A 26,960-nucleotide genomic window follows, 5' to 3' on the forward strand; every position below is an offset into this window, starting at 1 on the left:
CGGCCCTCGGTACTTTCGATTAAGGTCCTAGGTCATTGGTTGAACTTCCAGGTCAGGTCAATGACCCAAAAGTCGGGAAAATCGGGACCTGTTACAACGTCGTTAAGTGTGGCTGCCATTGTTTTTTGGGGTGCTGATGACGAATATAATGTTAATATATGTTATATATTGATAACGAATAATGTTAGTTTTGATCACTGATGCATTCATGCCTTTAGGCCAGGTCGGGTCAGGTCAGGTCAGGTCAACCAGTAAGGGTATTCGTAGTAGGTGGCAACCGCCTCTGACAGCTTCGTAACATTTTACGAAGGCACCAAAACTTCTTCGTAAATGTTCATATGGTTGCTAAATTCGAATTCAGCTCCAAAAACTGGCTTAGAAACATGTAGAACTCGAAAAAGTGAACCGAGGTCATCAAGGGTCAATGATCTCTCTCTCTCTCTCTCTCTCTCTCTCTCTCTCTCTCTCTCTCTCTCTCTCTCTCTCTCTCTCTCTCTCTCTCTCTCTCTCTCTCTCTCTCTCTCTCTCTCTCTCTCTCTCTCTCTCTCTCTCTCTCTCTCTCTCTCTCTCTCTCTCTCTCTCTCACTCTCTCTCTCTCTCTACCTCTACCTCTACCTCTACCTCTCCCTCTCCCTCTCCCTCTCCCTCTCCCTCTCCCTCTCCCCCTCCCCCTCTCCCTCTCCCCCTCCCTCCCCCCCCTCCCCTCTCTCTCTCTCTCCCTCCCCCTCCCTCTCTCTCTCTCTCTCTCTCTCTCTCTCTCTCTCTCTCTCTCTCTCTCTCTCTCTCTCTCTCTCTCTCTCTCTCTCCAGTTACATACAGTCGGGAGTGAACCGCTATAACGCCGACTTGTCTCGTATTTAGCATTCAAGAAAATACATTGACGGCTCAGAGCTGAATCTGTTATTCCGTGACCCGCCGCGATACTACAAAAACTTCATCATATGTGGGTAACATCCCTGTTCTTTAGGAATATCCTAGCAACTAAACTAAAACGAAAAATGGTAAATAGGTACGTAATTTTGCTCTACGGGTAAACTTCTGGCATTTGCCCACCCAGCGAAAATTCGTTATCCAAGGCCCTACAGTGAATTGTGCAGCCGTAGTTCACGCTTAGCACTTGCTATCTAGACTACCTCACTCATCCCCTCAGATGCTTGACTGTTACACATTTACGGTCGCAGCCGCGAAGACAGCATTTCTGACCGATTCTGCACTGTTTATCCGAATTACAGCTATGTTTCTCAAACTTGCAGATGATATCTGGATGATTAGGAGGACATTTTCCCGGGCGTGTCACCGGTCTGACTGGGACGCACTCGCGGCCGCAGCCCCTGGGGCAGCACTTCTGGTTGGACTGACACTGGGCGTCTGACGAGCACGAGCGTTCGGTGATGACGCAGAGCCCGGGTCGCCTGTTGGGCGGACACAGGGCCGGTCGGTCGTGCACGCAGCGCGCGCGCTGCCGACACGGTGGCACCAGACAGGGCTCCACCTCCACTCGGCACCTCCGGCCGGCACGGCACGGTGGCTGGCACGCCGGCCGACACTGCTTGTTGCAGCCGAGCGAGCAGCACTTCTCGCCCGGCCGGCACTGCTGGTCGGAGCGGCACGCGTCGTCCGTGATGACGCAGGGTGTGAGCAGGTCGGGGGCGGCCGGACACTGGCCGGGCCGCGGCGGCGGCGGCTCGCAGCGGCCCGTGCCGTTTCGCACCACGCACCGCTCGCCGGCGCGGCAGTCGACCACTGAGCACGGGTCGATGGGACGGCACGCCGGTGTGGGCAGCGGACAGTCGGCTCCCAGACACGGCTGCCGCGGCAGCACGCACTGCTCACCGGCCCCGCAGGCCGGCACGCAGGCGCTCACGCAGTTGAGTTTGCACCCATAGCTGCAGCACTTTTGGCCACTTGGACATTCAAAGTCGTTTGAGCAGTGGTCAGTGGCGTTCGCCGGACACAAGATCACCGGCAGGAGGTCGTTGATTGGACAGGTGCCGGGTTTCGGCTCCATTTTCTTGCACTTTGCCTCGTAGTTCTCCACCACGCACTGGAAGCCGGCGGCACATCGCACCACGGAGCACGGGTCCTTCAGCACACACTGGGGGACGGGCGGCGGCGGCGGCGGGCAGTCCAGACCCAGGCAGGCCGCCGACTTCCTCAGCACGCACTGCCGTCCGGGACCGCACTCCGGCAGGCAGGGCGGCGTGCAAACATCCAAACACCCGTTGTTGCAGCACTTCTGATCGCCGGGACATTTGACGTCCTCGCATTTGGTGAGCGGCCTCTGGCAAATAGCTCCGGCTGGAAGACGGTTCACGGGGCAGGTGCCGGGCTTCTTCAGCAGCTGGCACTGCGGCGGTGGCTGTGGACAGGGCGCCCGGACGCATTGGATGGTCGGCTGGATGCAGCGCTGGTCGGGGCCGCAGGCGGGCCGGCACACGGGTCGGCAGCGGTAGCGGCAGCCGTCCCTGCAGCACTGCTGGCCGCTCGGGCAGGCGCCGCCTCCACGGCACGTGTCATCCGACGGCGAGCCGTCACAGGCGATCGAAGACTCCTGCTCGTACGGACAAGTTCCCGCTGCCGGCTTAGTGCAGGGGAACAGATCACAGATGGCCGGACACGGCACATTCTTCAGACAGCATCTTTGGCAGGTCCGACTGAGGGAGAGCTTAGATGTGCCTGAAATATACGGTCAGACTCACGTCAGACTCACAGGTAGGGGAAAGTGGGGTAAGACAGTCAGGGATTACAGGGCCTTTTTTAACGTTAACTGGGGGGGGGGGGGCAAATGCCCCGCACTCAACAGAATTGCCCCCCAGTCGTCGAGATTTGCCCACTATAAAAATGGGCATTAACCCTCGCCCGCACATGGGGGGTTGCTACCCCCAGGTAGTCTTTCTGCTCTGCACTCAAGATTTTTAGAGCTAGAAGGCTGAATTTTCGTATAGCTGCTCCTCTATCCTTTTTTGATGTCCAATGAAAATTTCAAGTTTCTGTGATTTTTGGTTTCGGAGATATGACCTTGTTTTTCAGGTCATGTCATGACCCAAATGGCCAATTCTCAACATCTTGCGTTTGCCATGGGTCTTGTGAGCTTTTGACACCTTGATTTCGGACTTTTTGCCAATCTTGCCTCCCACCTATCATGGAACATGTTGTTCGACGATGTACAGATGTCAAGGTCAGGGTCAAGGTCAACCTAGGTCATCTAAGATAATTGCGTTTTAGGCAAGCTGAATTTACTTTTTGTGAAGTTTTTTGACTGCATTTTTTGGTAAAAGCTTCTCAGATCATGATTTCATGTAATATGGACACAAAACAATCAGTGCACACATCAGTATACACACAGACACACACAGACATACAAACACATATCATTGACCTTGACCTAACTTGACCTGAAATGACCTCAGCAGCAAAAATCTGGTCGGGTAGTGTGACAAAGAGGTTCTAGCTGGCTTGGCACCAGAAAACAGCATCGTCATCGGTATATGATAAGCAACGCACTTGATATCCAACCCCCCCCCCCATGTGCGTTCTAGGATGGGAAAATGGTATGTGCGGGCGAGGGTTAAAGGCCCAGATAAGGAGAACCGGATTTTTAGAACTTATCCATACCTTCAAAACTCATGGAAACGTCTTAAATCCCTCAAATTTTGAGTACCCCAGTGCGAAATTCGCCCCGACGGGTTGTCGGTCGTACCCCAACCACATTTCACACCACTATGAACAATAAATGCACACACTGAAATCGCTATTACCGATAGGCTCATCCAATCAAGTTTCGATAAACCCGTTCATCATCATCTCCTGCGGTTTCGAACACGCCTTGGGTGCGGTAGACCGCGCCCAAAGCCAGGGCCCCGGTAACGTGAGGTAGCCGAGTCGGGGCAGCGTGCGCTGACCCAAGCCGGGGCCGCGCGTCCTCCCGGTGTCATGTGATAGCCCGGGGCTGCCCGGGGATGCGGTAGACCGCGCCCAAAGCCGCGGCCCCGGCTTGGGTCAGCGCACGCTGCCCCGACTCGGCTACCTCACGTTACCGGGGCCCTGGCTTTGGGCGCGGTCTACCGCAGGTGGCTTCTGCTCATACTTTGTGGTGCGGTGGTGGTGCGTCGGGCTGCGCGCTCTGACTTCGGCCAAGAAAAATGCGTCAGCTGATCATTGTCATTTCTGCCACTTTCATGTGGTGAGATGGGGTCATAACTTTAGAGACGGCTGTTTCATTCAATTATTTTACATAAAATGATATTTCAAACCATAAATTAATGTTCGACAGCCAAATTAAAGAAACAATAACAATACAGGCTTACAGTTTAAATTCGACATTGTGTTGTCTACGATTAGACAGCTGATAACTCATTCCCGTACGTCGTAACTCTATAATGACCTTTGCTTATTGTCACATGTGCGCCGCATTCGCGATTGTTGCCGACGCCTGTTTGCAGGTCAGCCCACTACAGTTTTTTTTTCACTTTTATTGAATACACATTGTCATTCGTCATGTGCTACATTGCGGTGTAACCTTTCTTACATCAGCAAACCTCCGACACAGCACTCCATTTTTTAGCGTGTTTATCTGTTGTACCACTCCATTTTGCAATACAGAGGTGAATAAAACTCAAAAGCTGTCACCTACGCGATGTCTAGCTGTCACCAATTTTTTACAAGTAATCTTGAAACAGAAGGTACTTTTTGACGTTTTCTCATCACCTTTTTAGGCCTAAAAAATTGAAAATAAGGCTAGAATGCTATGAAACTGACCTTTCAAACTTCGGACTCTGGGACCTTTCAAACTTCGGACCTTTCAGATTTCGGACAACGCATGACCACATTTCAGTGACATAACACAACAAAAATAAATCACTACCATGCAACTTACCTATAGGTCTGATCGACGTCCTAGCTCGTCCTGGCTTCCTGATCCGACCAGTTCAATCAGAACTCACGAAAGGATTGTCAGTTGTCACTGATTCACTTGCCTTTGCTTCAGTAGTCAGAACCAATTATCAACGCTCCTACCAAGTTTCTGGGACCGATGGTCATGGACCTCACCCCAGTTGTGGCCCAGATGTGACGTCCCCCGTCCCAGTCGCCCGGTCCTTCCCTACTCCGGCGGCCGCGCCGGCCGCGCCGGTCCCCGCCTCCGTTCAACCGGCGACGAGCGGGGACGAGCTGTCGCGCTGTCGCCGTTTTTCCTGCGTTGTCTATGGCGCTTCACAACGCACCGGCTGTCGCACCGGCGGGATTTTTCAGCTCCAGCTGTCTACAAAGAGATGACGCTGTTAAATTTTTGTGCCGTGGTCCATAGCGGCCCTCTATGGGAAGACAGCGCTGATTTTAGCGGAAACGGACTAGTTATATATTTTAAATGCATCAACCGAGATGCTCGAATCTGTCTCTTTATGCCTATGGCTGTCACCTACGCACGCAGGCGAGTAGCAGGGTTTTTTCACCTCTGTTGCAATATCTAACTCAATGTCTCTCTCTATTCTAATACGCGCTATGAAGTGGTCCAGGCTAAGTCTGCCGTCCTTATTTATAATATCTTTACACACTACAACCACGTGATTCAGTAGGCTGTTTCGCATGCCACCCAGCAAAACCGTCTTCTTCGTTAACTCGCAATTAGCGTAAGCGCCCAGAGAGTCCAGCCACTGTTTGACGGTAGTCCAGAATTCTCGCACATGATAACATTCCCAAAATCTGTGTTCTATTGTATCTCGATAAGTCTTGCACCTCATACACATATCTGTTTCCCTGACCCCTATTTTACAAAGGAGAATGTTTGTGGCCACGGTCCGTGTCAGAATTCTGTAGTGTAGCATCTGCAGCCTAACCGACGGGGTTGACCTATACAAACAGATGTAACTTTCCCCCCAATCGACATCTCCAAGTTGTATCTCCCACTTAGCTTCCCAACTGTTTGAACTTCTCTTGTATTTACTGGCAACTAACCTATCATAGAAAAGTTTGGCACCACGATTAGTTTGCATAACAAAAGCTACGTATGGATGCCATACCGGCCTTGGGTGCTTAATTTTATTAGTTTGACTTCGCCACCTTCTAGTTAAGCTCTTTACTAGCCCCTCAAAATCTAAATACGTGCCTTTAATATGAAAGCTGGCCTTGAATTGATCATATGTCTGAATCTCGCCTGACGGTGTAAGAATATCGTCTACAATACGCAGCCCTTTTCTTCTCCACTCCAAAATCTCACTTTCGTGAAACTTAGTTTCATTTGAAAACCATAAATTGCAGCGACCTAACTCTTCACAGTCAATGTCAATAGTCGATGTCAGAGCCGCAAACGCGTTACATGTTTCCTTCCAAAAGGGATTTTTTATTCTAGCAGCCAGCTTTTGCATTGAACGAGCATTCCTATCCCAAATAAATTCATTGTTACTTATATCATGCTCGAACAATGTCTGCCACATATGAAATTCGGCAATATATCTTCTAACCCATGTTACTTTCAATGCCGCAATTGAAAGTAAGTTTATAAATGCTGCAAGTTTATAAATGCTCTTTCTTTTTATTTTATCCACCTTACTACCCCATATAAAAGCAAAAAACTCTTGCCTAAGCTTTTGAATGAATGCATCTTTTGGTTTTGGAAGGGACGTAAATATATGCGTAAACTTAGGGAGTAGTAAAGTTTTCACAATAAGTATTTTGCCCTTAATAGTTAGCAGTCTCCGCTTCCACTGTTTCATTGTAGCCTTCACCTGATTTAGCTTATTTTCAAAGTTTTCCTCGAAAACTTGTTCGTCGTCATTTGCGAAATACACACCAAGCACCTTAAGCTTTTTGACCCACGTGAAATGCAATTCATCACAAATTGTACTTTTATCTTCCACGTTAGCCCCGGCCCAGAATGCTTCAGTCTTGTCTATGTTTGGCTTGAGTCCCGAGTACTTTGCAAAAACTCCGAGGTCATGAAACAGAGCTCGACAACTGTTGACACTACCGTCGAGAAAACATAATGCATCGTCTGCATAGCATGATAACTTATATTCTGTATTGCCCACCAAGACTCCTATTATGCTTTTATTGTCCCGTATTTGTTCCAGCAAACATTCCATCATTAAAAGAAAAATATAACAACTCAACGGATCTCCTTGCCTACATGACCTTTCCAAAGCGATTTTGTCTGAAATATGACCATTGTACAGAAGTCTTGAATAAGCGCCGTTGCATAACAAGTCAAACCATTGCAATATGTAACTTGGAAAATTCCTCGCCTTGAGTGTTTCTCTCACGAAAGTCCAATTTACGGAATTAAACGCACCTTCATTATCAAGGCTAAGAAAAAGCGCCGACCGTCCGTTCTCTTTTAAGTATTGCAAGTATTGTATTGCAGCCCACTACAGTTGTTATACATATCGAAAAACCGATAAACTTTTAGGCGAAAAAAAGCCCTATTTTAGGCCCATTTTTGATTTTTTTTGCGATATTAGGTAAAAACAGAAGCTTCTTATCCTAGGAAAAATAAATGGGAAATCTTTGGAAGGTGGCACACTACCTTTAACCCGGCAGGCGGTGGGCCTCCCAGCCACCTTCCACGCGGTGGGGGGGGGGGGGCATTTTTTGCCCCCCCCCCCTCGTATCTCCGAAACTACTGGACGGATCCGGAAAATTCAAACGGCGTTCGATAGCCCTGTCAAATTTGTCGAAAGAAACCAAATTTAATTGACCTCGGGGTCACCGATGACGTCACAGGTCAGGTCAAAGATAAAATGTTTCACCGTTCACGGGGCTTCTAGGGAAAGCGCTAAACACCGAGTAAAACGCATTTTGTCGAAAATCAGCGATAAGGCGTCAGTTGTCTAGTACATATGTTGCTATTAGAGGTCACAGGTCATACCAGGTCAGGTCACAGGTCAGGTCACCAAAGGTCACCAAGGTCACCACATGAACCCAACTTTACTAAGGTTGTGCGATACATGTTTTATGGCCAGTTTTTTTTTCATTTCCAACTCAATGGTATTGGTTATAAGACCATCAGGTACGGTTTAGGTCACTTTCTGGTGGAGGTCAGGTCAAGGTCAGGTTAAAAAAGGTCAAATTTCAAAGTTGATATTTTTGCATAAAATGGGTATCGATTCGATGCAGCTCGTCACGGGGAGTCTAATGGTGGTCTTTTAAAATTTGTTAAAATTTGTTAGTCTAATGGTGGTCTTTAGCCCTCGCGGGCCCGGGGGGGGCGTTTTTCGCCCCCCCTGGCGAATATTTGCGATAACTCACGAACGCTTAGGGATAGGAAGGCGAAACTTTCAGTACCTTTTCTCCCATCAATTTGACATCTTCTGAAGTAAAAAATTTGGACCTAGCCCCCTTGATGACGTCACAAGGTCCATTTTTCTAGACCCCTGCACGGCAAACTTCGGCGTCACAGACGCAAACTTCAAATAGCTGCTAAAAATAGAGTTTTAGAGATAAAGACAAATTACGAGCACGGTTGTGTAGCGTTTGACCTTGAGAAAAATAGAAAAATAGTTTCGGTGACCTGAGGTCAGAGGTCAGGTCAACGACCCCGAAATGTGGTTTTAGTTTTTCGCAAATAACTTCGACAAAAATGGTCCTAGAGCTACGGCAGTGGTACCATCGCATTCGCCTTGTCAAGCCGCGTCGAATGATATATATTTTGTTCGGAAAAGGTCAAGTTTCATGTTGACCTCATGTGACCTCGAATGACCTCTGGTTGACCTTGACACATGAAAGGTCGTTTATGATGGATTTGTACCCGCTGATCACGAATCTGGCATCTATTTTCCTCTAAGCCTTCATTTAGAGCTTCCGGATGGCAAAATTGTCTTATTTGTTATTACTAACTTGAATCAGTGAAATAGCCTCTAGCAGGGATACTCTTCTGTGACCTTGACCTTTGAGCAGCCTTGTATCGTAAGATGAACCACAAATAGGGAACTGATAAGCCTCAAAACATTTCAAAACATCTTGGAAGTTAGCACGCAAGATGTGCGAAAAAGTGCCAAGTTTGAGGTCAATTTTGAGCGTGACCTTGACCTTGACCTTTGATTTGGAGGACATTTTCAGAATCCTCAGATTCTCTTCTTTCGTTTGACACCCAATTTTGCCGGTTTGATGCAGCCTGCCGTCCTCTAGAATGCTTACTTTGAGATCACTACACATGTGCCGGTTTTGGCCTTTGACCTTGACCTCTGACCTTGAAAATTGACCTGAGGTCAAAAATTTTGGGTGCATTAGAATCGTCTCGTAAGGACCTTTCGTTTGGTATCGCTTTTGTTTCCGTAGCTCCCTTATTTACGGAGTTAGACAGGGGGGGCGAAAAACGCCCCCCCCCCCCCCCGGGCTGCGGTGGTTGGGATTACCCCCCGGGCCCGGCCGGGTTAAAAATTAAAATTTTAAAAAAATTTAAAATTTGACATCATCAATTTTGAACAGTTTTTTCGCTATAACTTGGCCAAAAAAAGAGGTATTGATCTCAAATTTGGTATGTAGATAGAAGGCGGTAGGGACTATCACATACATTCCGGTTTTTTTCGAAATTCAAAAAACTTTTGGGATTTTTCGGCTATTATATTCAAACAATCTATTTTTTTATTTTTGGGGGTCAAAATCCAAAAAAAATCGAAAAACCGAAATAGTAGTTTTGTAGTCCTCTTGATTCCACACCTTTCATGTCTGGAACATTTTTCTGTATCTCGAAAGCTGTAGGCCTGACAGCTCTTCCCGCGAAACCTTTTTTTTGGTCGAAAATGGCAAAAATGACGTCACTCTGACGTCATTAGCGGCCAACCTATCATAGGCCTTGGAAATATTTTTGGTCACCATGTGCGCTAGCTACTCCCGGGAGGGTACTGAAAGTTTGGTGACGATCGGCGCAGCGGTTCTCGAGATATTTCGAAAAAACTAAATGGGAGCAAAAAAATGCCCCCCACCGCCTGGAAGGTTAAGTTTCCTCTCACTGTAAACGTCTTTTTGAACACAGCACGAAAATTCCTAGCTAAACTACTGAGAAAACTGATTGGCGCCATTGATTTCACCAGATTTCACAGACGATCAATTTCATCATATCTACTATACTATTTGTGAAATGAAACTCTGTATGTGTTTCTGTGTGTTTGCACCGTGCAGAGGGGTGCTTTGACGCCGTGCACAGGTCAAACGGTGCGGTCGATGGGGCTGAAATTTTCGCAGGGTGTCGATGACGTCACGGGCACGTGCAGTGTCGTGTTTCGAGTCCCGGGGGGTGGATGGTTCGCACGTGGCACGCGCTGGAAAAACGTGCTTTTTCTTCAAATTTTGCTCGGCTCTCAAGCTCGCTTCAAGGCATCGGCAGCCGGGTTCAATCGCCTTTGACAATAAAATGCATGACGATCGGCGGCGGGTGCCTCTCATTTGCAGATGGGCAGCTTATTTATTTTGCTAAACAGAGGCGAATGAAGGTGTTGATTTTCGGAAAATAAAGACAGTTTTCAATGCGCTTACACAAATGCACCGCGTTTGCCGTAGTGCGCCAAATTTGTTACGAGGTGTCATTTTTGCCGCAAACGCACAACTTTGTCAAATATGGTCCGATAAACGTGCAATTCGGTGGAAGGATGCATGACAAAACGACAAGTACAAATGCACCACTTTTGTCGCAATGCGCCACATTTGTCACAAGGCGCTATTTCTATCAAATACGATTAAGAAAAATGGAATTACACGAATCGGAGCAGGGTTAGGAACTATTTTTTTAGTTCATCAGTTTATCTGATAGTCTGTGACCTCACATGACCCAGTGGTAGTGGTATTATGGGTAGTGGTAAGGGTAGTAGTAGGGGTAGGGGTAGTAGTAGTAGTAGTAGTAGTAGTAGTAGGGTAGTAGTAGTAGTAGTAGGGTAGTGGTAGAGGTAGTAGTAGTGGTATGGGTATTAATAGGGTTAGTGGTAGTTGTAGGGGTAGGGGTAGTGGTAATGGTAGTGGTAGTGGTAGTGGTAGTGGTAGGGTAGTGGTAGTGGTAGTGGTAGGGGTAGTAGTAGTGGTAGGGGTAGTAGGAGGGGTAGTGGTAGTGGTAGGGGTAGTGGTAGGGGTAGTGGTAGAGGTAGTGGTAGAGGTAGTGGTAGGAGTAGTGGTAGTGGTAGTGGTAGTGGTAGGGGTAGGGGTAGTGGTAGGAGTAGTGGTATGGGTAGAATTAGTAAAAGTGTGGTACAGGCCGATCCAATGTGACGTGGTGACCTATACGACCTGGCCTCACCGAAGGTGACCTGGCCTGACCCAGTGTGACCAGGGATGACCGATTTGACCTGACTTGACCCCGTATGACCCAAATTTTATCCAACTAAGCCATCAGAATATTCCTTTATATATCTGCCTCCAGACGGCTCATCGGTATGAAGCAAACACCATTCGAAAGCAAACTGGCTGCTGCGTATTTTATGGCTACGCCGCGAAGCAAGTGGCGCAGCCGCTTGTCTACTATACTATTTGTGAAATGAAACTCTGTCTGTCCGTCTGTTTGCACCGTGCAGAGGTGTGCTTTGACGCCGTGCGCAGGTCAAACGGTGCGTTCGATGGGGCTGAAATTTTCGCACGGTGTTGATGACGTCACGGGCACGTGCAGTGTCGAGGTTCGAGTCTCGGGGGGTGGATGGGTCGCACGTGGCACGCACTGGAAAAAGGTGCTTTTTCTCCAAATTTTGTTCGGCTCGCAAGCTTGCTTCAAGGCATCGGCAGCCGGGTTCAATCGCCTTTGACAATAAAATGCATGACGATCGGCGGCGGGTGCCTCTCATTTGCAGATTGGCAGCTTATTTATTTTGCTAAACAGAGGCGAATGAAGGTGTTGATTTTCGGTAAATAAAGACAGTTTTCAATGCGCTTACACAAATGCACCGCGTTTGCCGTAGTGCGCCACATTTGTCACGAGGTGCCATTTTTGCCGCAAATTGCACAACTATGTCAAATATAGTCCGATAAACGTGCAATTCGGTGGAAGGATGCATGACAAAACGACAAATACAAATGCGCCACGTTTGTCGCAACGCGCCACATTCGTCACAAGGCGCTATTTCAACTAAATACGATTAAGAATAATGGAGTGACACGTGTAGGAGCAGTTTTAAGAACTCTTTTTTAGTCTGTGACCTCACATGGCCCAGTGGCAGTGGTAGGTGTAGTGGTAGTGGTAGTAGTAGTGGTAGGAGTAGCGGTAGGGGTAGTGGGAGCAGTAGGGGTAGTGGTAGGGGTAGTAGTAGGGGTAGTGGTAGGGGTAGTAGTAGGGGTAGTAGTAGGGTAAAGGTAGGTGTAATGGTAGTGGTAGGGGTAGTAGTAGTGGTAGGGTAGAAGTAGGGGTAGTGGTAGTGGTAGTAGTAGGGTAGTGGTAGGGGTAGTGGTAGGGGTAGTAGTAGTGGTAGGGGTAGAAGTAGGGGTAGTGGTAGGGGTAGTGGTAGGGGTAGTGGTAGGGGTAGTGGTAGGGGTAGTGGTAGGGGTAGTGGTAGGAGTAGTGGTAGGGGTAGTGGTAGGGGTAGTGGTAGGAGTAGTGGTATGGGTAGAAGTAGTAGAAGTGTGGTACAGGCCGATCCAATGTGACGTGGTGACCTATACGACCTGGCCTCACCGAAGGTGACCTGGCCTGACCCAGTGTGACCAGGGATGACCATCTTGACCTGACTTGACCCCGTATGACCCAAATTTCATCCAACTAAGCCCTCAGAATAGTTATTATGTTCACAATTTTCCTCTGCACGTTTCAGTCCATATCTCTGCTTCCAGACGACAGATCAATTTAAATCAAACACCATTCGAAAGCAAATTGGCTGCTGCCGCATTTTATGGCTACGCCGCGAAGCAAGTGGCGCAGCCGCTTGTCTATATTACTATTTGAGGTGACGTAGTTTCTGTCTGTAACCGAGGTCGCGACATGGTGCTACGTAGCGCGGGTTACAGATCACACCGTTGCACCTACCGCGCTGAAATTTGCGCAAGTTATAGAACAAGGATGGACAACGTGCCTTTGAGCGGTCTCGGCTCGATCGGATCGATAGCGAGCGCGTGGCGCGTGCCCAAAAAGTGCAAATTCGCGTCATAGACTTTACATGTATAAATCGGCTGGCAAAAACGGGCGAAAATGGCTAAATTTGCCCGACACGGGTCCGTTCCCCGTGCAATATCTCGGTAGCCGTGCGCCCGATCGGCACGGGGAAAACAGCATCGTGTAGAGAATCGAACGGGCAATCGAATAGTGTGTGGTGCAGGGGTGGCACGCGCCACGTGCAAGTGTGAGGGTAATTTCATTTCAAAAAGTGCCATTTTAAACGGATTTTGGATTTTATTTTATTTTCCCGTGACCATCAGACTGAGAGAGTTGAAACAACGTCAATTGGCAAGAGAAATGTACCGCCTCTCATGGAAAAATTGTGAACAGCTAATTGATCAAAAACAATGTGGAAAAAATCGCTGAATTAAATGGTATTTGTCCATAATGTGCCACTAAAAAGTTACACGGGATTTGCTGCTTAACCTGATACGCTTGACAATTGAAAATGCTATCATTAGAAAGAGCATTCAATTCTCTCCAAGATCCAATCATCACGTTTGCATGACAAGCAACAGTATTCTTAAAAATATAAATGTTTTAAACCTCTGCAAAACGATTTTTAGCGAAAATTATCTACGCCTTTCATTTGTCTTAAAACTACGCACCTCAATTATAAAGCACATTTGACAGATTCTGAAGTGGAAAGCATGCCTATCAGACACGGGCACCTCGATGCGGTGGATATTTTTTCCACAAACCGAAACATTTATCCGTCAAAAAGCAATCGACCGAAATGGATAGATAACCCAACCGACACAAGAACAACCGAACACCCGCCGATCGGAAATATCCCTTTTCGCGTTGCGGAGCACGCGGGTCACCCTAGTTTGTTTACTATTTCACAGACTCAGCTCGTATTTGCCCATACCTACAGTTCCACAGTGATAGACGACTTCTCAGGAATTATGTCTGAACTAATTAATAAATTGCACGACGTTTAACATTGCCGTTACATCGTCGGTGTTCAAAACTTATTTTGAAAATATTATTCATATCTCCAATACAATGTGCGCCAACAGGGGCGGTCGCAGACTTGGCGTTTGGGGGGGGGGGGCAACTTGGCAAAGGGGCCCCTGCACTGACCCGGGGGGCCCGGTGCTAGCTTAAAGGGGCCCACAGGCGTAGGATGCAGAAATCCAGCCATGGCCAGTGAAGCGGGGGGGGGGGGGGGGTAGGGAGCGGCACCCGAGCGGAGGCTCATTGCCAAGCTTTGAGGGTGTACCATGTCGAAAAGGTAAGTTCATTTTGTTTTGAAGCATTGGTAATGTCAATAATTTACGCAACTGTGAATTGACTACCGCAAAAAGTAAAACCGGCTAACTTAGCCATTTTCGAAGATATCGTGCTAAAACTTTTGACAGTGGGCCATCGGTATGTGTTCAGTCACATGTGTTCCGTTTATTTTTTACTTGAGCACAAATGTAAGTTTTGAAGACCATCACAGTAGCAAATGCATCGAAAGATGGATAGTAGTGGGCAAAATATCCTGAATTTGTCGTGCTGCATCGAAAGTAGTGTAGTGTTAATGAGAAAAGGTTTTTTTCCAGATTATTGTGGGTGCAGAACACCACGGTGACTATAAATACAGAACACATTGTCTGCACCCACTGGAGAATTATTGTTGGTGCAACTGAACCCACTGCACCCATGGTTCCTACACTTATGCCCATGGAATGGATAACGCTTCGGCAATGCCTATCGCACAGAGGCTGCAATGTGGCCCTTAGAGTACAGTGTCAGACCCCCAGAGGCCGGCGTTGGACCCAAGGGTCAGCGAAGGGCCTCAAAGGCCCCAGAGGGGCCCCAGAGACTGATGTGAGCCCTCCGAGGCAAGTGCGTGACGCCCAAAGGTAAGTCTTGGGCCCCCATAGAACATAATAGGGCCATCAGTGGCCGGTGTAGAGACCTCATAGGCCAGTTGGGGGCATATAGAGGCCAGTTTGGGGCACCTCAGAGGCTAGTGTGGGGCCTCAGATGTCGGTGTGAGGCCCTTACAGACCGGTATGGGTCCTCAGAAGCCGGCATCGATCCTTTAGAAGCCAGTATGGGGCCCTCAGAGGCACATAAGGGTCAGTTTGGGTCCCAGAGACAGAAATGGGACCATCAGAGGCCGGTGTGGAACCTTTAGAGGCCCGTTTGGGCCCTTAGAGGCCAGTTTAGGGCCCTCAGAGACCAGTACAGGGCGTGCAAAGGGCAGTTTGAGACCATCAGAGACCGACTTGGGCACTCAGATGCTAATGTGGGTCCTTACAGGCCAGCATGTGGCCCTCAGAGTTTAGCGTGGGGCCCTAAAAGACCGGCATGGGTCGGCGTTGGACCCCGGAGGCCAGCCTCAAAGGCCAAAGATGGGCCCTCAAAGGTGATGCGGGCCCTAAGAGGCCGGCATCAGGTGTTCAGAATCCAGTGCGGGGCCCTCAGAGGCTAATGTGCGCCCTTGCAGCCCAGCATGGGCCTCAGAGGTCAGAATGGGGCCTGAAAGACTGGCATGGGCCGGTGTTGAACCCCAGAGACCAGCAGAGGGCCCTCAAAGGCCAAGATGGGCCCTCAGAGGCCGATGCGAGCCCGTAGAGGCCGGCATCGGGTCTTCAAAATCTAGTGCGGGGCCCATAGAGGCTAATAACTATGTGTCCTTACAAGCCAGCATAGGGCCCTAAGAGGTCAGTGTGGGGCCCTAAAAGACCGGCATGGGCTGGCGTTGGACCCCAGAGGCCAGCGGAGGGCCCTTAAAGGCGATGCGGGCCCTTGGAGGCTGGCATTGTGTCTTCAGAATCCAGTGCGGGGGCCTCAGAGGCTAATGTGGGTCCTTACAGGCTAGCATGGGGCCCTTAGAGGTCAGTGTGGGCCCTAAAAGACCGGCATAGGCCGGCGTTGGACCCCAGAGACCAGCGGAGGGCCCTCAAAGACCAAGAGGGGCCCTCAGAGGTCGATCCGGGCTCTTAGTGGCCGGCATCGGGTCTTCAGAATTCAGTGCGGGGCCCTCAGAGGCAATTAAAGGCTAGTCTTGAGACATAAATGAGGCCACCAGAGCCTGTGTGAGGCCCTCAGCCACGGGTTGGGCCCCTGAGACCGGTTTAAGGGCCCTCAAAGGCCAGTGGAGGGCCCTCAGAGGTCAACGTGGGTCCTCAGCGGTCAATGTGGGCACTTGACCGCCACTGAAGGGCCCTTAGAGGTCAGTTTAGGACCCTCAAAGACCGGTATGGGGGCTGTTAATAGCTGGCGTGGGTTTCTCGAGCCTCGTGACAATCGAATACGGGCCAGGGCCCCATACGCCCATGGGGGCCCATCGGTTGTTTGGGGGGGCCAAATGATATGATGCCCCCCCCCTAACTTGCCTTTGGGGGGGGGCATGGCCCTGATGGCCCCCCCCCCCTGCGACCGCCACTGTGCGCCAACCAGTTTTCTCAGTAATTCAGCTAGCAATTCTCGTGCTGTGTTCAAAAAGACGTTTACAGTGAGGGGCAAACTTAAGAAAAGCGAACTATAGTGAAAGAACTGTTAGTGAACGGAAAAAAAATTATCTTTGACCTGGCCTGTGACATCACAGATGACCCTGAGGTCAATTAAATTGGATTTCCCTTGACAAATTTGACGGCTTTCGAACGTCGTTTGAATTTTGCGGATCCGTCCAGTATGTACTTTCAGACTAGAGATACGAAGGAAAGGGGGATAGCCCCCACCAGATGGCGCTATAAATAGACCCCACAAGGGCGCGGGCTAACCCTTGCCCGTATTGGTGGTCGCGGGCCGCGAACGTATAAAGGGACCCCCTTTTGCCGTTTGGCCAATGACCGAGCTAGAGCTTCGCGGAAAAAACTAGCGTGCTACCCGTGACGAGAGGAAGGATGTTTATAAACTCATGAAGTGTGCGAAGGAAGAACTTGTGTGCTAAAACACATTTAAGTCACTTTTATATCGAAGTCGATTTCTGAAGGAACCGCGGGCCGGAACACGATGTAAGTCGCTGATACCAGCCGCGGACGTCAGATGATCGCGGGCCGGATCCGGCCCGCGGGACGTATGACGACCCCTGACCTAGAACATTAAAATCGGGTAATAATATCTGCGCCTCGTAACGGCGCACATGCTCGTTTTTTCCGCGACGCGCTAGCTCCACCAGGGGCGAAACGGTGATGGGGGGGGGGTCATACCCGCCCCCCGGAACAAATAGGTCCGGCGAGGGTACAGGAGATTATATTGTCATTCAACGACCGCGAAAAAAAATGTTCGGGACATAAATCAAATGATATGAAATGTTACAATTGTCGGCTCCCAAGTACAATAGCTTCACATGAATGACCTCATCTATCTGACTCCAGAAGTTTCGATCATCCATTCCATGCATAAAATTCGTCATTCACTTGATGGTCTGAGATTTCTCCATGGTTTTTTTGAACCACATTTGTGAATGTTTCAGGAGACGAAGATAGCGCAAACAAAGACTTGCGGATGAAGATTTGCGGGGGCGAAGATTTGCGTGGACGAAGAAATGCGGACGAAGATTTGCGTAGACGAAGAAATGCGTGGACGAAAAAATGCGGACGAAGAAATGCGCCGACGAAGAAATGCGGAAACGAAAAAATGCGCTACGAATATTTGCGCCTACGAAGAAATGCAAGACGAAGTAATGCGACACGAATACCTAAATGCGCCGACGAAGATTTGCGGACGAAGAAATGCGGACGAAGAATTGCGCGACGAAGAAATGCCATACGAAGATTTGTCCTGGAATCGTCCATATGGCATTACCTTAGGAAAAATTATAATGCCCGTCATAGCTACACAGACTAAACTCGGTTTAAAACGTGCAGCGATTGATAAGATAAACTGAGTATGAACGTAGAGTACCTACCTACCTCTACCTCGAAATTTCAATATCACTGACCTAGGGCTCTGTTGATTTTGCGACCTCAGACCACCAGCACTGCAAATCATTTATTTTGTCAAATTCAGGCTCCTAAACTTTTTGCTACCCAGCAACGCAAATTTAAGCATCAATCGGCGGCCAGCGCAGCATAGGGCATCTTTGTTATCCACGTTGTTTGCGCCTGCAGTGATACTGTACCGCAATAACCATTATCTTCATCTTTCACCCATAGATGGCAGTAGCAAAGCACCTGCAGCTATAATGTTCCGCAGTGCTCTTACAATACGAGGTGAGCATTGAGCGAGCGCGGTGTAATACAATTGTGGTGGCCTGGACCGGTGACCGCGGCCAAGAAATGGTTCGAACTTGACTGAGTAGCGGTATCTGATATCTCACGAGACCGTGTTGGGTTAGAATCGTGATTCGGCGTAAGTCAGCTCACATTTTCCGCGCGTTTCCAGTCTTTCTGTGGTTCTACGTTCGAACATGTGGAATGTTGTTGGCCCCATGCAATATGAAAGGTGTCAAGATCACGTGAAGGGTAGGTCAAGGTCACTGACCTTTGATGACCTTGGTTCACTTTTTCGAGTTTTACATGTTTCTAGGGCAGTGCTTGGAGCTGATTTCGAATTTAGTATTCATTTGAACATTTAAGAAGTATGTAGTGTTAGTGTCTTCGAAACATGTTACGACGCCATCAGCGGTAGTTGACACCTACTATGGATAACCCGTAGGAGTGACCATCGGAGTCAAAATCCGAACAATTTCGAACACTTCAACTCCGACTCTAGCCAAAACTATCAACTCCGACTGATTCCGGCGCCGAGCCCACAGTCTGCAGTCACACGACACTAAATTTCCAGCTTCTAAGAAATAAGCTATACGGTTGAGAGGACAACAAAACTTTGAGGCGACTTGACTGGGTGACCTGACCTAAGGTTTTCTGGTGTCAAGCTTGTTACACGGACTGCAAAATCCGTATTTTGGAGCAGTTTTGCCTGATGTTTTTTGCCAATTTTCGCGGCGCTTCGCGCCGATTCATGCACAACCCAAAAAGAGAGATTGTTACTATACAACGCCCCCTCCCCCACGTGGGTATGCAATATGCATTTCCTATGCAATATGCATTACCGATCAGACTAGTGGCATACATCAGCAATTATAGCCTGATAGAGCACTGGAGGTTTTGCCGTGTCAAATTGAATCGGACATCGGATGTGTATATAGGTAGGTACTTGGTGGGAAATCGGTCTATAACCATAAAAACTAGTTTCCTCAAACCAGTTGTTTTGCCACAGTTATGAGTTGTTATGTTTAAAATGGTCAGAAAATAACATAATGAATATTTGCAAAGAGGATTTTATTTTATTTTTACATAAGAACTGTTTTCCATCTTTCGTAGAGGCTACTTATATTGCAGCGGAAGCTGATTACGCGTTGACCAAGCATACTCGTATTACGTAGTTCAAACCAGCTGAATGCTGATTGGCTAGCATTTTTCCGTAAGGGAATGGATTCCTCGGTAAAGGAATGACAAAGTGTAGTCTATGGGAATGACTTCAGTCTTCAAACCTAAAATCGATACCGATATCTTTGGCTAGGGTGATCGTTGGGCCATTAAAGCTCTTGATTTGTTAATTCTTGTCTCAGCTCAAGCTACAAAACTGTTAGGCTTCAGTTTAAAACCTTATGTTAAAAGTGGCATATTTGCTTTAAACGTTCAATACATCGGACCGAAAAAGCCACGGTAAGAATGCCTATTTTTGGGTTTTCAGTCGGTCAGTCCGTCCCCTCCAGTCAAAAATCTGTGGCGGCGCCCCTGCGTAGGACGCCTACTGGTTGACCTGACCTGACCTGACCTGACCCGACCTGGCCTAAATCCATGAAAACATCAGCTTTGATCAAAACAAACATGACATTCCTGATCCAGAACCCGAAAAACTCACAACCTCAATTTACGAAGTTGAACTAAACATATCAAAAGTGTTTTCAGCGCTCTTAGGTGTCGTTACCAAAGGTTACTGTCAACAAGTTATGGGGGTCCATCATTATCTGAAATAACCCTAGGACATAAAGATAGGTCATATGTGCAATTTCCCAATTAAGTTCGTCACGTTTCCCTGCCACCTGTGTCCCGTTATTTGAGTGCATTATTAAGTATGTTTATATGAGTTTCGTGCAACAGAAGCGCAGTTCAATTGTCTCCCATTGACTTAGGTACCTCAAAAATCGCGAAATCAACAGAACCCTAGGTCAGTGATATTTAACCCGGCAGGCGGTGGGCCTACCAGCCACCTTCCGCGCGGTGGGGGGGGGGGGCATTTTTTGCCCCCCCCCCCGTATCTCCGAAACTACTGGACGGATCCAGAAAATTCAAACGGCGTTCGATAGCCCTGTCAAATTTGTGAGGGGAAACAAAATTTCATTGACCTCGGGGTCACCGATGACGTCACAGGTCAGGTCAAAGATAAAATGTTTCACCGTTCACGGGGCTTCTAGGGAAAGCGCTATGACACCGAGTAAAACGCATTTTGTCGAAAATCAGCGATAAGGCGTCAGTTGTCTAGTACATATGTTGCTATTAGAGGTCACTGGTCATACTAGGTCAGGTCACAGGTCAGGTCACCAAAGGTCACCAAGGGTCACCACATGAGCCCAACTTTACTAAGGTTATGTGATGCATGTTTTATGGCCAGTTTTTCATTTCCAACTCAATGGTGTTGGTTATAAGACCATCAGGTACAGTTGAGGTCACTTTCTGGTGGAGGTCAGGTCAAGGTCAGGTCAAAAAAGGTCAAATTTCAAAGTTGATATTTTTGCATAAAATGGGTATCGATTCGATGCAGCTCGTCACGGGGAGTCTAATGGTGGTCTTTTTTTTGTGCTACGAGGTCTGGAATTGCTAAAAATTGAGTTTGAAAATTTGACGTCATCAATTTTGAACAGTTTTTTCGCTATAACTTGGCCAAAAAAGAGGTATCGATCTCAAATTTGGTATGTAGATAGAAGGCGGTAAGGACTATCACATATAGTTCGGTTTTTTCGAAATTCAAAAAACTTTTTGGATTTTTTGGCTATTATATTCAAAAAATATATTTTTTTAATTTTTGGGGTCAAAATCCAAAATATTCGAAAAACCGAAATAGCAGTTTTGTAGCTCTTATGATTCCACACCTTTTATGTCCAGAACATTTTTCTGTATCTCTTAAGCTGTAGGCCTGACAGCTCTTCCCGCGAAACCTTTTTTTGGGTCGAAAATGGCAAAAATGACGTCACTCTGACGTCATTAGCGGCCAACCTATCATAGCATTTGGAAAAAATTTTGGTCACCATGTGCGCTAGCTGCTCCCGAGAGGGTACTGAAAGTTTGGTGACGATCGGCGGAGCGGTTCTCGAGATATATCGAAAAAACTAAGGGGGGGCAAAAAAATGCCCCCCCCCCCACCGCCTGGAAGGTTAAATTCCGAGGTAGAGGTACTCTACGTACATACTGTTGCTCTTATCAATCGCTGCACGTTTTAAACCGATTGTTTAGTCTGTATAGCTATGATGGGCATTATAATTTTTCCTAAGGTAAGGTCACTTGGACGTAGCCTGATGACCTAACCCTGAGTGACCTAAGTCTGAAAGTTACGCAGCATGTGTGAAAAGGATGTATGAAAAGGTGTGCTAAAAAACGACGGCGCTCCACAACGCCGTTTTCGAGACATTTACATAATCCACATGGGGTGTCCAAGCATCCCCACCGCCCGGCGCGGATTATTTTTTGCACCTGCAGAGCGCACCTTTGGGGTCCACCAGGAGATTGATATGCTCAATAACTATGCTGGAATGCATTCTGGGTGGCCTGTGTAAATTTGGCACTTTGAGCTTGCCAGCGCCCGCCCGCATATGTGACACAGAGTGCAACATCAAAAGGTTTGCACGTGCACCGTGTACCTCAGCACGCCTATTTGTACAGCACCTTAACCCTCGCCCGCACATGCCATTTTCCCATCCTAGAACGCACATGGGGGGGGGGGGGGGTGCCACCCCCTCCCCCGCGCCATTTCGTTCCTGTTGGAGATAGAGCTTCGCAGTAAAGACCAAAAGATTCTTTGGGAAGAGACAAATCCAATGATACCCAGTTTTACCTTCTCAGGTCAGTCATTGACCTTCCAGGTCAGGTCAAACTAAAAAATGATGCTGTTTTTGGGTCACCGTTGGATATCAAGTGCGCTGCTTATCATATACCGATGACGATGCCGTTTTCTAGTGCCAAGCCAGCTACAACCTCTTTGTCACACAACCCGACCAGGTTTTTGCTGCTGAGGTCATTTCAGGTCAAGTTAGGTCAAGGTCAATGATATGTGTTTGTATGTCTGTGTGTGTCTGTGTGTATACTGATGTGTGCACCGATTGTTTATGTGTCCATGTTACAGGCAAAGTGAAAACTCGGGCATTTTGCAAAATGCCTAGGCAATTTGCAAAATGCCTGACCGGCTAGGCATTTTGCAAAATGCCCAGGCAATTTGCAAAATGTCTGACCGCCAGGCATTTTGCGAAATGCCTAAGCAGTTTGCAAACTGCCTGACCCACCAGGCATTTTGCGAACTGCCTAGGCAGTTTACAAAATGCCTGGCGGGTCAGGCATTTTGCAAAATGCCTGAGTTGTGATTGATTTATTTTACCGTTTTTGTTACCACAGGCGTTGACCATGTCGCTCCCATGTGCCTGAGCCCCAAACACATTCAATGTTTACGAATATACCCACGTCTTGCGCCACTTCCGTCGAGATGGAACCACTACTGAATGGTGTAGATTGAGCCAACGTCTCCCTATAATTTTCGTATACGGAGTTGAAGCCGCTCGTGTGTAGGAATGCTGCGATGGGGCGCGGAGCATGGCACAGAGAAACATGGGCGCGGAAAAACGCGGCGACCGGCCGAATATTGACCCGACATTCTTCGTTTCACGTGCTTATTTACATCACGGCAAGAGAGGGCCGCAGCGACACGGGGTTGCCAGCGATCGATAGAACAGAGACAAGCGTATCCAATAAACATTTTTGTTAATCACGTGTCACGTGGAAAGAAATGGTCTATATCTTGAGAAATCAGCCATTTTTGGTACATTTCAGGAAAAACAGCATTCAAAAAACAATGGCAATGCATTGGAATGAGATGAGATACATTCCATAGACAACAAGAACATGTGGCTTTTCCGCTTTTCCAGAAAAGCAAGTTTTTGGTCATCCACGACCCATGTGCACACCTTTGTAATAAAAAGACGCTTAGAAATTACAAGTTTTACATGCAACAGGCATGTTCATCTTTACACAGTCTGTCACAATACATTGATAATGTAGACGTGTGGCTCGCCAACCAAGCTACCATACAACGAAAGAACATTCTTTTCTGATCAATATCCACACAAAGTATTTCCAGAGTTATCAAGGCTCTTAGATTAGAAACATAACCTGGTTTAACGTGTGTTTACCGATAAAACCGCGCCGGGCGCCCGGTAGCCGGCGCGGCGGCCGGGCCGCTCGCGCTGCCTGGGGCCCAGTGACATTGAACTCGGCAGCGCTACCCGGAGAATGTCTCACTGTGTGTCCTCCCACTTGGTGCGTATCGCTTGTGATTAACCCCTGTTGGCGGCACTTACAATGATGCTTACGCATCGTCGCTGGTGTGAGTTCGATGTCAGGCATTTTGCAAACTGCCTGAGAAAATAATTTCAGGCAGTTTGCAAAATGCCTGGTGGGCCAGGCAGTTTGCAAACTGCCTAGGCATTTTGCAAAATGCCTGGCCGGTCAGGCATTTTGCAAATTGCCTGGCCATTTTGCAAAATGCCTAGCCAGTCAGGCATTTTGCAAATTGCCTAGGCATTTTGCAAAATGCCCGAGTTTTCACTTTGCCTGTAACATCCATATTACATGAAATCATGATCTGAGAAGCTTTTACCAAAAAAAGCAGTAAAAAAAAACTTCACGAAAAGTAAGTTCAGCAAACACTAAAACGCAATTATTTTAGATGACCTAGGTTGACCTTGACCCTGACCCTAACATCTGAACATCGTCGAGCAGCATGTTCCATGATAGCTGGGAGGTAAGACTGGCAAAAAAGGCCGAAAGCAAGGTGTCAAAAGCTCACAAGGCCCATAGCCAACGCAAGATTTTGATAATTGGTCATTTGGGTCATGACATGACCTGAAAAACAAGGTCATATCTCCGAAACCAAAAACCACAGAAACTTGAAATTTTCACTGGACATTAAAAAGGATAGAGGAGCAGCTATATGAAAAATCAGGCTCCTGGCTCTAAAAATGTTAAATGCAGAGCAGAAAGACTGCCTGGGGGTGCTGGGTGCCGTGGGGTGGCAACCACCCCCCCCCCCATGCACGGGCGAGGGTTAAAGCGCGTATCCAGTAGTGTCAGTGTGCCAAATTTGGTGTGCCTAGGTCAAGGTTTTCCGGAATCGGAGGATGCCTCCGCAAAACATGTTTTTCACCCCTAGCAGGTGCATTCCGCACCCCTGATACCGAGCATACCATTATATTAGTGGTCGAACACTGGGACATGTGACCTGTGAGTTTGGCACCTGTGCCGCCCTTCGTTTGATTTTGATTGTCGCTTAAAGATTTTTGCCCTTTGGAAATTTCTCGGCACGTGGCACGCGCCACGTGACACTACATGATCTGGGACATGCACCATCACCTGTCTCAAGGCATTACGCGTCGAATGGTACCGCCAGCATCTTGATCCGATCATCCGTTTAGACGCAATTCCAATTGTATTGGCTCGATGACCCTTCATAGCACGTTTTTTGGCAACGTAAAATGGCGCCTTGTCGGCTTCACTATCTTCTATATTGTAGTTATAAATGGACAAGTATTGTATCGAGAGTACATGAACCTCCAGGCTCCACGAATCAAACTGGGATTGGATGCCAACCATGCCGCCGTGTAGTGGGTCACTGGGATTGGACCTGGACTGACCCAGGTCCATTAGGATTGTCAGCCCAGTTTATTTATACGTCCGCCTGGTTGACGCTGGGCTGAAAGCGCTTTAAAAATGCTTGGGCAGGCTCAAAAAGTCCTACTATATTTTGGCAACAACTTTCGAAAAACTTCAGTCTGTAAATCACAACTTCCGTGCACTCACACTGCTTGGAGAGACCGGACAGGGACACTCGGTACTCACGCTGTGTGGAGGGGCCGGGCTGGGACACTCGGTACTCACGCTGTGTGGAGTAGGGTGGGCTGGGACACTCGGTACTCACGCTGTGTGGAGTAGGGTAGGCTGGGACACTCGGTACTCACGCTGTGTGGAGTAGGGTGGGTTGGGACACTCGGTAGGTACTCACGCTGTGTGGGGGGACCGGGCTGGGACACTCGGTAATCACGCTGTGTGGAGGGGACCGGGCTGGGACACTCGGTACTCACGCTGTGTGGAGGGGACCGGGCTGGGACACTCGGTACTCACGCTGTGTGGAGTAGGGTGGGCTGGGACACTCGATACTCACGCTGTGTGGAGTAGGGTGGGTTGGGACACTCGGTAGGTACTCACGCTGTGTGGGGGGACCGGGCTGGGACACTCGGTAATCACGCTGTGTGTAGGGGACCGGGCTGGGACACTCGGTACTCACGCTGTGTGGAGGTTGCGGACTGGGCGGCGCTGGCCACCAGCAGCGCCAGGCCCAGCACAGCCGCCGTCCCCGCGTATCGAGCCATGGTGGTGCGGCGTCGGTCCCGCCGCGAGGCCGCTTTATACCCAGCCATGTGACAGATCCGGCCCAGCGATGTGACAGATCCGGCCCAGCGATGTGACAGATCCGGCCGTGTGCGGCTCAGTCGTCACAAGGAGTGACAGGTCGCCCGGACCGCTCCGTCAGCGGTCCGGGCGGCCGTCACAGAGAGCAGGGGTGTCAATGGCCGTCACAGAGAACAGGAGGAAATGTCACGGGGCGCCACAGAGAGCAGGGCGAGGTTGGAGTGTATCAGGGTTAACCCTCGCCCTGGCAGGGGGGTCAATGCGACCCCCCTAAGGTTTTCAAAGATAGCGTAAAAACGGCGGCGCGCAGCGCCTCCAAATTTGGCACAACATATGGGACAACCTTTTTACATATCACCTTAAAATTTCAGATCCGGGTGACCTTGGGTCAGGTCAACAGGTCAGAAAAACTGGTACAAGGTCATGGTCAAATTTATATTTCTTATGCACCTGTCTAACTCACAGTTTTGGACTGATATCCTTCAAACTTGCAGGATGTGCTAAGTTCACCGAGTTGTATAACATATAGTTGGTTAAAAAGCTTGAAAAATAATATCATTATGTTCCTGTCGAACAGCCGAGTCAAATGCTATGCAACATTAAGCCTTTCGACCATGCTTAACTTTCGCATGTGTGCAGCGTTTGCCAGCTTCTGGCGTGTAGGGGGGGGGGGGGGGTCGGTTGGACCCCCCTTTGCCGTTTGGCCCCTGATCGAGCTAGAACTTCGCGGGATAAAAACGAGCGTGTTGCCCGTGACGAAAGGAAGCCGATGATACCCAATTTTAACGCGGCAGGCGGTGGGCCTCCCGGCCACCTTCCGCTCGGTGGGAGGAGGGGGCATTTTTACCCCCCCCCCCCCTGTATCTCCAAAACTCCTGGACGGATCCGTAAAATTCAAACGGCGTTCGATAGCCCTGTCAAATTTGTCGAAAAAAAATAAACTTCATTTACCTCGGGGTCGCCAATGACGTCACAGGTCAGGTCAAAGATAAAATGTTTCACCGTTCACGGGTATTCTAGGGAATGCGCTATACCACCGAGGAAAACGCATTTGGTCGAAAATCAGCGATAGAGCTTCAGTTGCCTCGTACATATGTTGCTATAAGAGGTCACTGATAACACCAGGTCAGGTCACAGGTCAGGTCACCAAGGGTCAGCAGTCAGCACATGACCCAACTTTACCAAGGTTGTGCGATGCATGTGTTATGGCCAATTTTTTATTTCCAACTCAATGCCATTGGTTATAAAACCATCAAGCACGGTTTAGGTCACTATCTGGTGGA

The 26,960-nt window shown here is 48.5% G+C and overlaps 1 protein-coding gene across 1 annotated transcript; it reads right to left on the minus strand.

Annotated features, from left to right (window-relative positions):
* Positions 1 to 885: 885 nt before the first annotated feature.
* On the minus strand, positions 886 to 25,716 carry LOC122387333 (keratin-associated protein 10-6-like). Its single transcript, XM_043377444.1, has 2 exons — positions 25,553 to 25,716; positions 886 to 2,676 (listed from the first exon to the last, which is right to left on the minus strand). The coding sequence occupies exons 1-2, from the start codon at positions 25,683 to 25,685 to the stop codon at positions 1,139 to 1,141; spliced, it is 1,671 nt and encodes a 556-aa protein (XP_043233379.1). The 5' UTR covers positions 25,686 to 25,716; the 3' UTR covers positions 886 to 1,138.
* Positions 25,717 to 26,960: the final 1,244 nt, after the last annotated feature.

The sequence above is a fragment of the Amphibalanus amphitrite genome, unplaced genomic scaffold (genome assembly GCF_019059575.1).
Source record: "Amphibalanus amphitrite isolate SeventyFive unplaced genomic scaffold, NRLGWU_Aamphi_draft 000282F_arrow, whole genome shotgun sequence".
Lineage (NCBI taxonomy): Eukaryota > Metazoa > Arthropoda > Thecostraca > Balanomorpha > Balanidae > Amphibalanus > Amphibalanus amphitrite.

Coding starts and splice junctions, on each gene's coding strand:
- LOC122387333 (XM_043377444.1), bottom strand. CDS start 25,685: ATGGCTGGGTATAAAGCGGCCTCGCGGCGGGACCGACGCCGCACCACC. Junction 2,677..25,552: donor GTCCGCAACCTCCACACAGC/GTGAGTACCGAG, acceptor CGTATATTTCAG/GCACATCTAAGCTCTCCCTC.